Source organism: Xylocopa sonorina, chromosome 2 (genome assembly GCF_050948175.1).
Source record: "Xylocopa sonorina isolate GNS202 chromosome 2, iyXylSono1_principal, whole genome shotgun sequence".
Lineage (NCBI taxonomy): Eukaryota > Metazoa > Arthropoda > Insecta > Hymenoptera > Apidae > Xylocopa > Xylocopa sonorina.
Genome location: NC_135194.1, coordinates 16500171 through 16513957, shown reverse-complemented (window position 1 = coordinate 16513957; position 13787 = coordinate 16500171). Strand labels below are relative to the sequence as shown.

At 37.4% G+C, this 13787-nt stretch overlaps 2 protein-coding genes across 3 annotated transcripts; both read right to left on the bottom strand.

Annotated features, from left to right (window-relative positions):
- Positions 1-2410: 2410 nt before the first annotated feature.
- LOC143433250 (small ribosomal subunit protein eS28) lies at positions 2411-2793 on the bottom strand. Its single transcript, XM_076910533.1, has one exon. The coding sequence runs from the start codon at positions 2633-2635 to the stop codon at positions 2438-2440; it is 198 nt and encodes a 65-aa protein (XP_076766648.1). The 5' UTR covers positions 2636-2793; the 3' UTR covers positions 2411-2437.
- Positions 2794-4218: 1425 nt separating this feature from the next.
- On the bottom strand, positions 4219-12780 carry Atet (ABC transporter expressed in trachea). 2 transcript variants are annotated; one of them, XM_076910516.1, is made up of 12 exons: positions 12204-12776; positions 10470-10639; positions 9318-9541; positions 8953-9070; positions 8693-8882; positions 8399-8606; positions 8143-8319; positions 7688-8049; positions 7450-7618; positions 7259-7359; positions 7008-7163; positions 4219-6905 (listed from the first exon to the last, which is right to left on the bottom strand). In XM_076910516.1, exons 2-12 carry the CDS (start codon positions 10628-10630, stop codon positions 6561-6563), a joined length of 2211 nt encoding a protein of 736 aa, XP_076766631.1. In that variant the 5' UTR covers positions 10631-10639; positions 12204-12776; the 3' UTR covers positions 4219-6560. The 2 variants fall into 2 exon arrangements, with proteins under 2 accessions (XP_076766631.1, XP_076766632.1); XM_076910517.1 differs by lacking the exon at positions 10470-10639 and having other exon boundaries at positions 12204-12780.
- Positions 12781-13787: the final 1007 nt, after the last annotated feature.

Genomic DNA, 13787 nt, shown 5'->3' with positions numbered 1-13787 from the left:
TATATTTAATAACATTGTTCTTTCATACAGAAGTTATTTTGAAGCTTGTAAACGTTGCAGCCATTAGCAAATTTATGTTATTGTTTTAATAACAGAAATTTCCCAAGTCACACCACGAGGAGGTTGCTACAATTGGTGACTCGCCCTATCTCCGACGACCCATCCACCCAACCTTTGCAAACTCTAAACTGCGGAAGGCGTCATCGCAGCATGTCAACCGTTTACTCCCGATGGAATAAACGATATCCAACAAAAATGGACCTACCCGTAAAGGGCCTAGAGGTGCTATCCAACCTCTAGAAGCCTTTAAATCTACGTTCCCCTGAATCCCTAAGCTAAAACTTAAGCTAAGTCCCTAAGCTAGCTAATGATGTTGATACGACGAAATTCTAGTTAGATAGGTTATTTGTGCAATGGCTTAGTTTATATGTTATTGATTGGCATGCCTCTTTCAATAAAAAGAGACCCGCCAGATTACGGAACGGTGCGGAACTACTAAATTGAAACTTCCAACATGGAAGAATCCGTAATAACTGTGCTAATTTAGTTACGTTGCCTATCTCGCTCGATTCGTCGTCACGAGGAATGAAGGAAAAGGTAAAAAATTGTAAAAAAGATAGAAACATCAATTGCGTTGCTATCCAATTTACATGCGAATTTTGTAGACGAAACAAAGCTAAGAAACGGTGTTTCTCTGCGGTGCAGAGTAAACTGTGTTTCCATTGCTTCCATTCATCAACAATCGCAAAGATCCCTAATGGACTACCGATTTTACACGCGTGATCCCCCCCAGTCCGATTCTTATCAAGAAACGGGCAGCTAAGGAACGACGGAATTTCGTCTAATCACCGTGTAAATCGGGTCGTGTAATGGTGGTGCACGTCGCAAGCATCCTCGAATTCCAAGGAATTCGAATATTCTTGAACGCAGCACAAATTATATCTTTCTGATCACACCGCCTCGGAAAACGACTGCAATAATCCCGTTTCACCAGACTTTGTCCAGGAAACAAAGAAAATGGCGGGCGTTACCGTTCAGCGTTACTTTCATTAAGTATACAATTTTCACCTTACAGACATCACGATAGAAGGAAAGAAAACGTGAAAAGGGGACTTACGGTCGCTCGGGATGTACAATGAAACCAAATCGCACTACGCGGAAGACGCGGCAGACGCGAGCTAGCTAAGTTGTTAACATATTAAGCGAAACGATTGCACGTGGTCTAGCTTGAACATCACACTATGAATTAATAAAAAAGAAAAAAAAGGAATGAATTGTAAAAGAACGAGTAATTTACTGTAATTGAAATCGATATGCTTATACGAATTAATAATTATCCGAAAAGGTTGGAAGGACTTCCTTCGACGAGCGTTCAAGCTAGACTGAAATGCCGTAGCTGGAACGGTTGGCGACGTGTACTCAATTAGCAATAGTGCTGCCACCGGAAATCGCAGTGTCTATTGTTCGTTGCAGTTTGTTTTCAAAATTCGCTCTGATCGCATAGAATAGAAACTACATTATAGAAAATATTATTCTAATTTATTTTAATTTAATTGATTATATTAATATATTTATATAATCCTGATAAATTCAAAGTAACAAAGTAATTACGCTTGCTTCTAGAAATTTCTAGAAATTTTGGTCCGATGGTTTCCGATGGAAGTGACATCTATAGGAGATTTACGAAAAAAGAAAATCCGTTGTGGCCGAACAAAGAAACGAAAAAAACAAATCTACCTAAGCAAAACAAAAGCATAAAAATATAAGTAGATTTTGTTTATCATTTCATCCATGGAAATATAATTTATCCCTTTTCTAGAAATTGTCTCTCTCTCTCTCTCTCTCTCTCTCTCCTTCCCTCTCTTCCTTTATCTCTTTGTCCGATGTAAAATCACATTATAATACACTATATATAATACAATACTATACATTTGCATTATCTATATGTAAGTATATATATGTTATGTGTTTCTCAGGAAGTAATATAATTATACGATTCATTTCTAAAATTGTTGCATGTTAATTTTTATTGAAGGATATAATTATATACCGTTGTATATATATGTATATATATGTATATATATATATGAATAATATCATTTATATATTGCAATTTATTTGCATTAATAATAATATGCATAATTATTTTTTATTGAAGATCCACGTGACAAAAAGGAAGGGAAATTTGATTGCACATTTAAAATTGTCACTAAGCTTCTATACGTAATACCTAGGAAATGAATATTCAGTTAAGGACATCTTTTTTGTAGTATTCATTTTAAAACGAATTTTGGAACGTTATTTCACAGTCTATTTTTAGGTATATACCAAGTACAGGCTTTAAGTATACAAAGGGAATGATATGTATACCTGGAGGGGTTCAAATACCATTTGTTCAGTTTCCTTTGAAAAGAGGAACGCTAAATCCTCGAATGCATTAGCGAAGCCGTCTGGCTTCTCTTTCTGATTCTAAGAGCGTTAGAATGTCCCCTTCTCGTACCGGACCCTTCACATTTCGAATCAGCTGTCTGTTTTGTTCGTTCAGAAATTCCACTTTGACCTGCGTACATTGTCCTTGGGAACCCGTTCTACCGAGGACCTTCACTACCCTTGCACGTACTATAGGCTTTTCCATATTTACAAGGTTTTACAAGTTTCTTGATTCCGTTGCACTGTTACACAATTGATTGCGATACTTTTTAGGAATTCCATAAACTGCACAACAATTCCTTGCCAACTTAATTTACATAATTTTAAACAGAAATAGTTTAAAGAAGCGAGCAAGACTCTACAAAGTGCTTTAGAAGGAGTATTGCATAAAAGGGAACGTTTAGAAAAATGATCGGTAACATATAAATGTTAATATGCTGTTAGGAATAATATAATTTACCGTTTTTGCATAAAATCCTTATCTTGGGTTAGAAGAAATGAAAAACATAAAGAAGCTTTAGTTTGGCAGCATTGCTAAAAGCAATCTTAAAATAACTACTCTTGTGTTAGATTGGTAGTTTCAGTCTCACGTGCTTGTGACGAATTTTTTCGGTTACAAATTCAAATGTTATACTTCAACACGCTTATCGATTCAAGATAGGGACGTTAAATACGTTGATATGTTTAATGGAAAAAGATGTGTTGTGTTTTTACACATTATACAGATACTTTTATTCGTTTGTGCTTTAGTATAAACGTGTCACTCCTTGCTCAGAACATGAAATATTATGTTTGAAAAACGTTTGTTTCGCAAGTGTTTGCAACACTATCTTTCCTGTGTGTATACATGTCGTTTGTTAAATCTATGTACTACATATATGAATACATTTTCTTCTTTATGTACATCACTCTTTATTTCGATGTTTGCATACTCATGCATACAACCTTACGCACGTATACTTTTATTTTTTTATATAAAATTACAATACTTGAAAAAAGTATCATGAACTGTATGCGGTATATGCTCGGACAATACATTGTACATTGACATATGGCGTAGGTGTCCTAAAAGCGGAAACGTTTTATTCAATCCTCTTATGTTGCGCATCTACATACATATGTACACATATGCAAACGTGATGTTACTCGAATTCCTTAGCAGCAATTCAGAAATTCTGCTCGCGAGAAAGTCACGAGAAACTAAAAGTTCACTTGTTCGTTATTACAGTCTCAGTTCTCGCGAGCCTTGAACACAATACGCGTGGATTCGAGTATATAATCAAATATTTTCTGGTTTTGCGTCTGTTAATAATTCATACTTGTGAATATGATCACGCAGCATTGTTAATGAAAAAAACTGGAAAGTCATGAGAAAATATGAAGCAATTTACCGATTTATGAAAATAGAACTGACGAACAAATAGAAATTTACGTTTTAAACCTTGGCTCTCAACCTTGGCTCATATGGGATACCTCTGTTATATTGTTCAGTGTTATTGTAAACGGTTACTCTCGTTTCACGATTAGTACACCTCACTTTCGTCAAGTGACAGATATGCGAACCAAGGTCTAAACGGATAAACAACGATTGTCTAGTAAAGGAAAAGAAATTACATTAATCCTTATGTTTACACTATTTTATAGAATTTTTTCTTACGCGTCAAACAATTGTATGCTGACGTTGAATCACAGACATTCTAAGTTATCATTATTAGAACGCGTTCGAACGAAAATTGTAGTGATAGTATGAAATTTAAGTTTATGGTAAAATAGAATTAGCATTGACGATTTCATCACAGTATAATGTTTTACTCTATTAATTGTTTTACAAAGATAGAAAACAAAATAAAAAAAGAACGAAATATCCTCACATACAGTGAGTGTCTCCTCGTCGTTGTTTCCTGTCTGCATACTCGCTTAATATATCTGCTCCTTTACATATAATAATAAGTAAACGTATAAATGATACTTATACGATTCTAAAAATATGAAAATTTTTTTCTTCCTCTCATCCTTCTACCATTACCCTACGAACTTCATAATTCGCTATCTTTTCTTTTACATTATGATTTTATTATTTCATACACCAATTATACGCAAAGCATAGATTATTCACTGGTTATAAAATCATTTAATTAACTCTGAAACTTAATTAGAAATGAAAATAAATTGTTGATTTGTTAAATAAAAAATTGTTAGGTTCAATAAAGAAGGATATTTTTAGAGGATTTTTAGCATGTCGTACGGATGTCACAATAAGTACTAAATCTTTACAACTGCGTTAAGGATAACAAAAATTATACTGGATAGTTAGAATATCATTCGACTTTAAGATAAGGCTACATTGGATGATCTCAATGTTTAGAGAAATAATAGCAGTTCGTTTCAAAGAATTATAAAACGTTAAGTCCAATTTATATTTAACATTGAAATATAAAAATACTTATATAGTAATTAACTATTTAATGTAGGTAATATATATCGTTTTCACGTAAAATTTCTAAAGTGAAACGTAAGTACATATTATGTTCAAGATACTAATCAAATACACGAATAAGACAACAATATTTTGTTATTCGATACTGTAACAAAATGCTATGGCGGGACTTCATCGTAACTCAAAAATCAAAATTTATCAAAATTCCTTCCCTCTTACTAATTTTTCAATCGGTGATTTTCTATAAATGAACCAGCGATAAGAACAATGCATAGGCCGTGAAAAAATTCCTGTAAAAGTTTCCAAAACCAGAATAATCTTGTTAAATTCGTTAATATACAGATTCACTTGCCTATTTTGTTTGTTCATCGTTCTTCCTTTACCTCCGTTTTTTCTTTTTCTTTAATACTATGTTCTCTTCACACATTCCTCCAACTAAACGACCAATTTAACAATGTTCAGCCCTTCCACTTAGAAGCAAACGCACAGGCAGCTAGTGATTGGTCAGGTGTGAGCTTTTTTTACAATATATGTTTATCATTTTTTCCTTGCCGCTTAAATGTTATAATTATCGAATTATCTACAAATGGAATGATGATATGGGTAAGGATACCTCGCGCTTTTATAAGAAACCGCTTACATATTACAAATATTGTGGTATCTCGCCGGTATACGTAAGTGTCGGACGTATGTATATTAATTTTTGGTACTTTAATCTGTATCGGCTAAAACCTCTTTTTGCCCGTAGTATTAAACGATTATTGGTCGTTCGTGGTTCGCTGGTATATCTTCGAGATACCATCCGTCGACTAATGGTAAGTTTTACAGTGTAATGGTTAATGTAAACATGAGAACAATCAAGGATTCGATCTAATCTTTGATTTGTAAATTCTATTGCTTATCTATAGAGAGACGTCTATATTCGCGTGATGCACACACGCTCATTGGAGGGACCATGAGTCTTAAATGGGCCTAAGGCTCCTGGCGAGTTTTGAATATAATTTGCTATAAATATTTGCGTTTCGATTGAATGCGTAGTACCAATGGTGGTCTTCTTTCGGTCTATTATCGATGATTTACAATTCCAATATATAATCATTGCATACTATATTAGAGTATGTTAAAAATGCCTAAACGTTCTACGCGTACAATTCGTCTGCGTTGCCTATTGGATAGCTTCTTTTGATGATGTACGAAACAACATTCGTTTCGAGTATTTATGAAATGAACATATCGAATATTTCCCTCAAATTTTATAAAATACTATTTACATAGCGGAAGTTAGATTAATTATAATCAATTAACGGATGGTATTATCCATGAATAGGAGTTTCCTGTTAATCTCCGATGTTTTTAAAAAAATTCAAAGCGACGAAGAAATGTATACCCGCAATAGAATGTTCTAGCGGTGATTTTGTAGTTCGCACGTTAATTATAACGCGATTATCTATAAAAGATGAACATGATAGATTTTCTCGATTTAGAGTTTTCAAATGAATATAGAAAATCTTGTTAGGAATTTGAGAACAAATAAAGATTAAAATATCAATGTATGCACACTGTGCTTCGTAAATGTGTAACTGGGGATTAAACGTTGAATTGCGATCAAGACGCAACGAATACCCGGTCACGATGAATTATCGATTATCGGTTATATTCGGTCCTCTTTTGGCGTGTCCTTTTTTTGTTTCTTCTATCGAAGAGATCGTAACTTCAGTCTCAGTACAAAGTAGGCGATCACCCTCAAGGTAATGAGAAAACCTGTCAATGCAACAGCGTCTATCCAGAAGACTGCATTTTGCATCGACATTTGTTCGAGGAACTTCGTCGGGGTCTTGAAGTGGCAGTACGCGTCGGAACACTTGAGCTTAGCACGATCATAACCATACACAGAAATCATGGTGCCTTCGAAACTGTATCGAACGTAACTCACGTATGAAAGAAACTTCAGATACTTTGGGATAGCGTCAAAATTGACGAAGAAACCGGAGAACAAAACGATTGGCACTGACGATACAGGGCCAATAAATACACCGGTCTGAAAGAAGAATAAAAGTTATGTTTTATTAATAATAGAATTTGAAAAAAGAAAAACAACCATCTAAATTATTCATAAGTTTGTACGCAAACGAATCATTACCTCCACGCTCATCGCCGATCCTATCACTAAACCGATGGATTGAGAAACTAACGCTGTTAATATACATATAGTTAAATACATCATGAATCTATTTGTTTCCAATGGTTGTGACGTCATGAAATATACAATGATGACGTATGCTATAGAGTAGACTATCTGCAATAAAAATAATGAATGCGTTAATCGAGATGAGATATGATTTATTACGATTTGAAGATATATTTGATTTAACTGCAAAACGTTGTATTTACTTGGAAGGGTACATCGGCTAATGTTCTCGCAAGATAATAAGCTTTTACGGAATACCAGTAGTTTAAATGTTCTCTCACAAAGACAGCCATTTCTGTCGGAACTATATCAGAAAATATTATTAGTAGATATATTGTAAAGGCTAGCGGCATAAACGATGAGATTTGATCATTCACTGTATAGATATACTTACACGTAAGAATAGTTGGCATCATAGCGGTAAACATGAGAAACATCACCGTGAAGAAAACGCAACCAGCGTTACTCATTACCTGCGAGGCCTCGTTGCCGATATCGTAGTATATTGCACCAATGAGAAACCCAACGATTATATGGGAAATCAGCCTTACTCTCGTTAATGTCTGTAATTGAAAATATCTTATTGATCGAACGAGATATTATCATGGAATGAGTTTAACATGTCTACCGACCATATCTCTGATCTGCGACAAAAATGTCCGTTTCAGGAGGATCCAGAATTGGGTGCAACTATTCGTTGGAAAGCCAACTTTCTGTTCTATACTTTCTGCGCTGTCCAACAAGGAAGTGGTGCAAGAAATTGGTATATTGATTATCGTTCTGCCATTCGGTTTCTTTGCTACGCCGTTCGGTATCAAGGCAGACTCGGACTTTGTTTCTTGCTGCGGCGATTCTTTCGCAATATCATTCGAAACAGTTTGCACCGCATTCTTTGTAGACTGATACTGTTGGTAGTTGGCGCATTTACCATTATTCACTGCCATTACTAACTTATGGACGCACTCTCCGTGTTCTCCACACGCCACTTCCATAACTGAACAAAATTGTTTGTTTGTTCAATGTTTTATCTAATACTACTTCTTAAGCATTATTGAAACTCTTTATTAACATAATTTTCACCACCTACCGTAATCCGCCGGATTGTGATAGCTAGGACATTCCAGGCCCATTGATGATAAGAAGGGCACCAGACCGCCAACGTTACCTTGATATATACACTGGCCCTCGGCCAGAAGGTACAAATGATCGAACATCTCAAATAATCGCGCGCTTGGCTGGTGTATCGTACAAATAATAGTCCTCCCTAGGATGAGGTAAACATGTATGTAAAATAGATGGTGAGAATTGCAGCATAATAGATTCGTTGTCACAATTATTATTACCTCCTCTACTTAATGATTTAAGCAAACTTAGACATTGGTAGCAAGTCGAACTATCCAAACCAGAAGTTGGTTCATCGAAAAACATCACTGGAGGATTGTTAACAAGTTCGAGTGCGATCGACAGCCTCTTTCTTTGTCCTCCGCTAAGGGAATGCGTGTGCGTGTTACTCGCATCACTCAGGCCGAGCGTTTCGATGATTTCCTCGATCTGCGTTCAACATATTTACGTTTTCTATTATATCGTTTATAGCAACTTATTTTAATGGATGTTCATATATTTTATCCTAAACGTACCACTACTTTCTTTTCACTCGCGCTGATACCTTTTCCCAATTTTAAATTGGCGGACACAGTCATTGCTTCGTGAACCGTCAGATGAGGTAGCAGACGGTCGTCTTGCATTATATAGCAGGACATCTTTCGAAATCTCCTGAGATTCCTATCCTTTCCATTTATCAGAACAGAACCGCTCAGGTGGGATGTTCTGAAAATAAAATAGTCACTCAATTTGTATTTTCGTTGTGTCATACAAATTGCTGCGAAGTATAACTCACTTGTAACCAGCTAAAACGTTCATAAGTGTACTCTTCCCGGCGCCTGAAGGGCCCATGATGGCGGTCAGCTCACCGGAGCGAAATTTTCCGTTTACGCATTTTAATATCGTCTTGTATCCTGAAATGTAAAACGTACAACGCGTTAAGTATAAAATCGTACGCTTGTACGCATTGTTTTTGTCTGTTTTCGTTTTTTTTTCTCAGGCTAAATCTACAGGCGTATCTCTATTGACTCGTTCGGTTAGGTTCAACGTTCACATTGCTTTTATTGAAATGTCGTTTTCACCAAGTGTTGCTCTCATGCAGGAATAGGAAGCATACATGCACCACGTGTAACGTGGAATATCGTTCTTTCAGAGACAAACCTCTCTTTCTGCCTTCGGACACGCTGTATGCCAGGTTCTTGAATTCAATGTCAACCGGCGGTCTCTTCGGTAAATGCGTCAATGTTACTGCCGGCCTTTTACCATTCTGTCCTGGACTATGGTTTGGTACTTTTCTCGCGAACAGGCTACTGCTACACATTGCAACCGCAGCACCATTAGACGCGGTACCGTTGCAATTGCAATGAAGATTGTTCTGCGAGCCACTGGAATTCAAAGAACAATATTCTATTGCACGCGAAAAGAAGGGTATTAATTACAGATATAATATAGATGGTAATCATTGATTTTCAAATTGTATTAGACGGAGATAATGGTGTCAAAACGTTTTTTTTTCCATTACCAACATCCCTCGTTCTTTGCCGATCGGTGTAAAATGAATTTCAGAAGCCATGCGAGTTTAAGCGTTACGAGGTTCATCGTGTCGGTAATTTAATCTCTCGTTTACTTAGTTCTAGTTATATGGTTTCGGTAAAAATAAAGATTAATCGATATCGCTTGCGATCGTATGCATGGTTATCAAAGAAATAATCGGTTAACTTTTCTCAAACGAACGTAAATGATTTCACATATTTATCCTCCATGCGACCCAAGTGCCTATCTATCTAATCTTAATTTAAAATCTTTGAATAACATTATTTTTCTAAGTTATGAATCGTATTCGACGGTACAGTCCAAGAAAGGTCTTTGTCGAAGTCCTAACGCGATCAATGGGAAGACCTTGAGTTCCGTTTTAGGATATAGGTATACTAGGGCTCGCGTGTTCCATGTTGACTCGATGACCGCGGTCTCTCTCATTCACATTATCAGTAACGTCGAATATCGCGGATAGGCGGAATAATTACGACGATGGATGAACCCCCTTGCAATTCCAATTCGATCGTTTCACGTCCGCTGTATTACCCAAATCTCTACGCATCGTTAGTTGCGAGGGATCGTGGTAACGAATACGTGAGCATTCAAAAGTGAGATACGCTGTTTTGCATAAGTGTACGTACTATTATGTTTATTCTTTATGTATATTGCGTTACGCAATGGACATCGTTATACAAATTGAAATTACTTGAAATATATACACGGGATATGATTATTTACTAGCAGCTGATATGATCATTTATTATCTATTCTATTTACCTGAGGATCGCATTGTTGAGGTTCTCCAGATGCAAGGAAGGTGGAGGAGATTTAATTGTCACCTGATGACTTCCACTTGGAATGAACTGTACCTGTTCATCTCCACTGAATCTGGATACACCTCCACTGCCTAAAGTGAGATGTTTTATATCTGCCATCATCTGCTAATGCTGAAATAATAAGATTGTCAATAATATTGCTGTCCCATTGCTGAGGATTCGAATAAACATATCTTTTCTGATTAATTGCAGCTACGATTGTTTGTTTTCTAAACAAATAGCTTTTGTATTCTATTTTTTCTTTTTTTTTTGTGATCGATAATGATTGAAGAAAAAAAGCAGCAAATAAATTTCAGTCGCACCTGTTACTTTTCAAAGATATGATAACGCACTTGCAAGATTTGTCGGAAAGACAAATTATAACACAATCGATATTATCGATCGATAGTATGACAATTGAATGTACCTTTGTATCATCTCTTTTGAAATAACCCACGAATATTTAAATTCCTTGCCAAATTCTAATTTGCGATCGATCGTACGATAAATAGATAACTTTTAAAATCTAACATAGCTCCTGATTGTTTTGCCGAGATACTCGTGTATAATCGAGCAAACAAACGAATAATCGTGTAGAACAGGTTACCGTTGATAGTGATCAATTGAGTCATAATCGCTACGAATAATCGTACAAACGGTCAAGGATCAGACGATATTTTTGTCACTCGACTACCGAACTAGCAGATGCAATCGTGATATCGAGCTGTTATACATAAAAGTTCCGAACTCGATTTCGAGCCACAGTTCGTCACAGCACGGGGATCTTAAATGGTACCAGGGTCAATGTCCATTGCATCCTCCGAGCATCGGATTTAATCGAAGTCGACGGAATTACGAACACGCTCCAATTCAAATGAATATCTCGATGGACACGTGCGATGCGTAGGATTGTTACGATAAAACATGTTTATTGGAACATTGTGTACGATACAAATGTACGTGTTACACTTATAAAGTATCGTCGCGGTTTCATTTGACTGAAATCTTTGAACAATTAGAAATTTTTACAGTCGATCGGCTTTAAGTGAATAAAAATTCATTCACCCTTCCACTTATGTACATCGAAGGCACCGATGTGCACTGTGCCAAATTCGAAATTAGGGTCAATACTTTTTTCGCTAGTACTCGCGTCTATTCGTGTAACAGATAGTATTGGACACGATCAACCATTTGCACTGAACACTTCCGGTGGTTTTAAGTGATATCGTACTAAATATTCAAATGGTACCGAAGGTAAGTTTTTAAAATGTTGTCGCAGTAAGTGCATCGCACATGTGCTTTAACGATTTCTATACGCAGGTGAGGATGGAACATTGAAAAAGACCGTGGAAATAACTGGGTCGTCATGTAATATGCAAGTAAAACGATCCAGCAGCATACACATTTTGTCACTATTGAATCATTTCAGTAATCCAAGTGGGGAAGCTGTTAATGTTTCAATTAACTCTATCCCGTTCGGAAAGTGCGCGCATTGTCGATTCGATGGGAAAGAGAAAACGGGATTTGCCTGTGATAGACACAAAGGAGATTGTAGAGTGAAACCTTCAAAATAGAAGGAATAAAGAAGGCTGCGCGAAGAGAGTGATCGAGTTGAAAATTTTCGAAACAGTGTCCGACTACAAAAGCATCGGAATTACATATATAATGTGCGCGTACTAAAATTGAATGAACTCACCATAGGTCGAAGATTGATTTGGGTATCCTAGCAGCCTCCGGAATCATACCCTAACGATGACGCTGTGCATCCTCTGTCTCTCCACCCCGTATCGTCGTCTGCTCTACCGTGCCCAATGATCGCGTTTTACGAGAAAATCGTGGTCACAGTAATCACAGTAGCCAGAAAAACAGCACGGTAGGCCGTGGTGAATTGTTATGACGCGCCTTTAATCCTCGTCTTTGCTTTTCTGACGATCGATGAAAAGCTATTCGAATCGCGAGGCTGCATTCGTCTTCGTAGAAGGTACTCGGTAGGATCGTGATCAGCCCGAAAAGCGCGCAACTCCTTTGTGGGTACACGCATATAAGCGAGAATGAAATCGCGCGAAGCAGCTTACCGATCCGCGGTATCAACTGCGACTGACAGCCGAGAGAAACGATCGGCCGACGCAACACAGTCCCAGAATCAGCTGTCGTGCTATGCACTCACCACCGTGTTCGCCTCTACCAACTAAATGAACCGAGCTGTCCGACTCGAAACCAGGGACGACTCCAATCGTCGGAGCCCTCTCCCACCTGCACATTTTTCCGTCCTCTCGATGGCTTAGCGTTACCCTTTCATTACTGGTGACTCAGGAAATTTTCTTTCCGTTAGCAATTATACCCGGAGACAAAAGCGGAACACAAGACACGTACACATTTTCATTAAATCTCGACTGAAAAAAATAAATCGCGAATCAAACGCGAACCAGCGCGAATAATCGATCGATGATATCCTACATGGGACGGGATTTCGGGGGATTTATTATTTGATTGATTAATTCTGATATTATCGGTTACAAATAGATTGTACTTTAGTCTCTCCCTAGAATGTATATTGGAATATGTTACGTAAAGATACATCCAGTTATCGAAGAGGAAGAAAATCTGATGACTTTGAAATTTTTCAAATGCTACTGTTCGAAGACAGAGGCAACTCGGGGCCTTTAATGATATAGGAACGCATAAATGAAATCGCGGAATGACAGTCTAGCAATTTGCGTGCACGATATTTAATACGACTCAAGGTTCGGAGATTATCTTTTCTTATCGAAGAGTTAGTATGCGTGGGGTAAATCGCGTGAGAAATGCGCGCTTTTTGATCTTGTACGAAAGTTCGAAAGATACGGTCACCACGGAGCTAGGGTGTACCAACGAGGTAGCACGTTCCTGCGTCTCCTCGCGCATGCACAACAATGTATTTAACCGTCGTACGGTTGAAATTCCCGTGAGCGGTTCCGCAAATTTCGACCTAGGTGTGTTCGTGTTCTGTAGTGCAAAGGAGAAGGGGAAATCGAGGAAAAGAGAAAGGAGCAAATTGCATTAGAAAGACCGAGAGAGAGAGAAAGAGAGAGAGCGAGAGAAACAAATGTACCGGCGCTACGTTACAAGGGGAAAGAGGAAGGAAGAAAGAAATCGCCAAAGGAGAAAGGAGAATGAGTTACCACATGCTGTGGGTCGATACTCTAGCACCAGCATGATACATGGGTGCAGATGTACCCGTGCCCGGTACGTCTGCACCGATGAAACGCACTTGACTCATTCCGAGTGTTAAGAAAGAGAG

Coding starts and splice junctions, on each gene's coding strand:
- Atet (XM_076910516.1), bottom strand. CDS start 10,630: ATGATGGCAGATATAAAACATCTCACTTTAGGCAGTGGAGGTGTATCC. Junction 8,607..8,692: donor CGAGTGAAAAGAAAGTAGTG/GTACGTTTAGGA, acceptor TGTTGAACGCAG/ATCGAGGAAATCATCGAAAC. Junction 8,320..8,398: donor TAAATCATTAAGTAGAGGAG/GTAATAATAATT, acceptor ACCTCATCCTAG/GGAGGACTATTATTTGTACG.
- LOC143433250 (XM_076910533.1), bottom strand. CDS start 2,635: ATGGAAAAGCCTATAGTACGTGCAAGGGTAGTGAAGGTCCTCGGTAGA.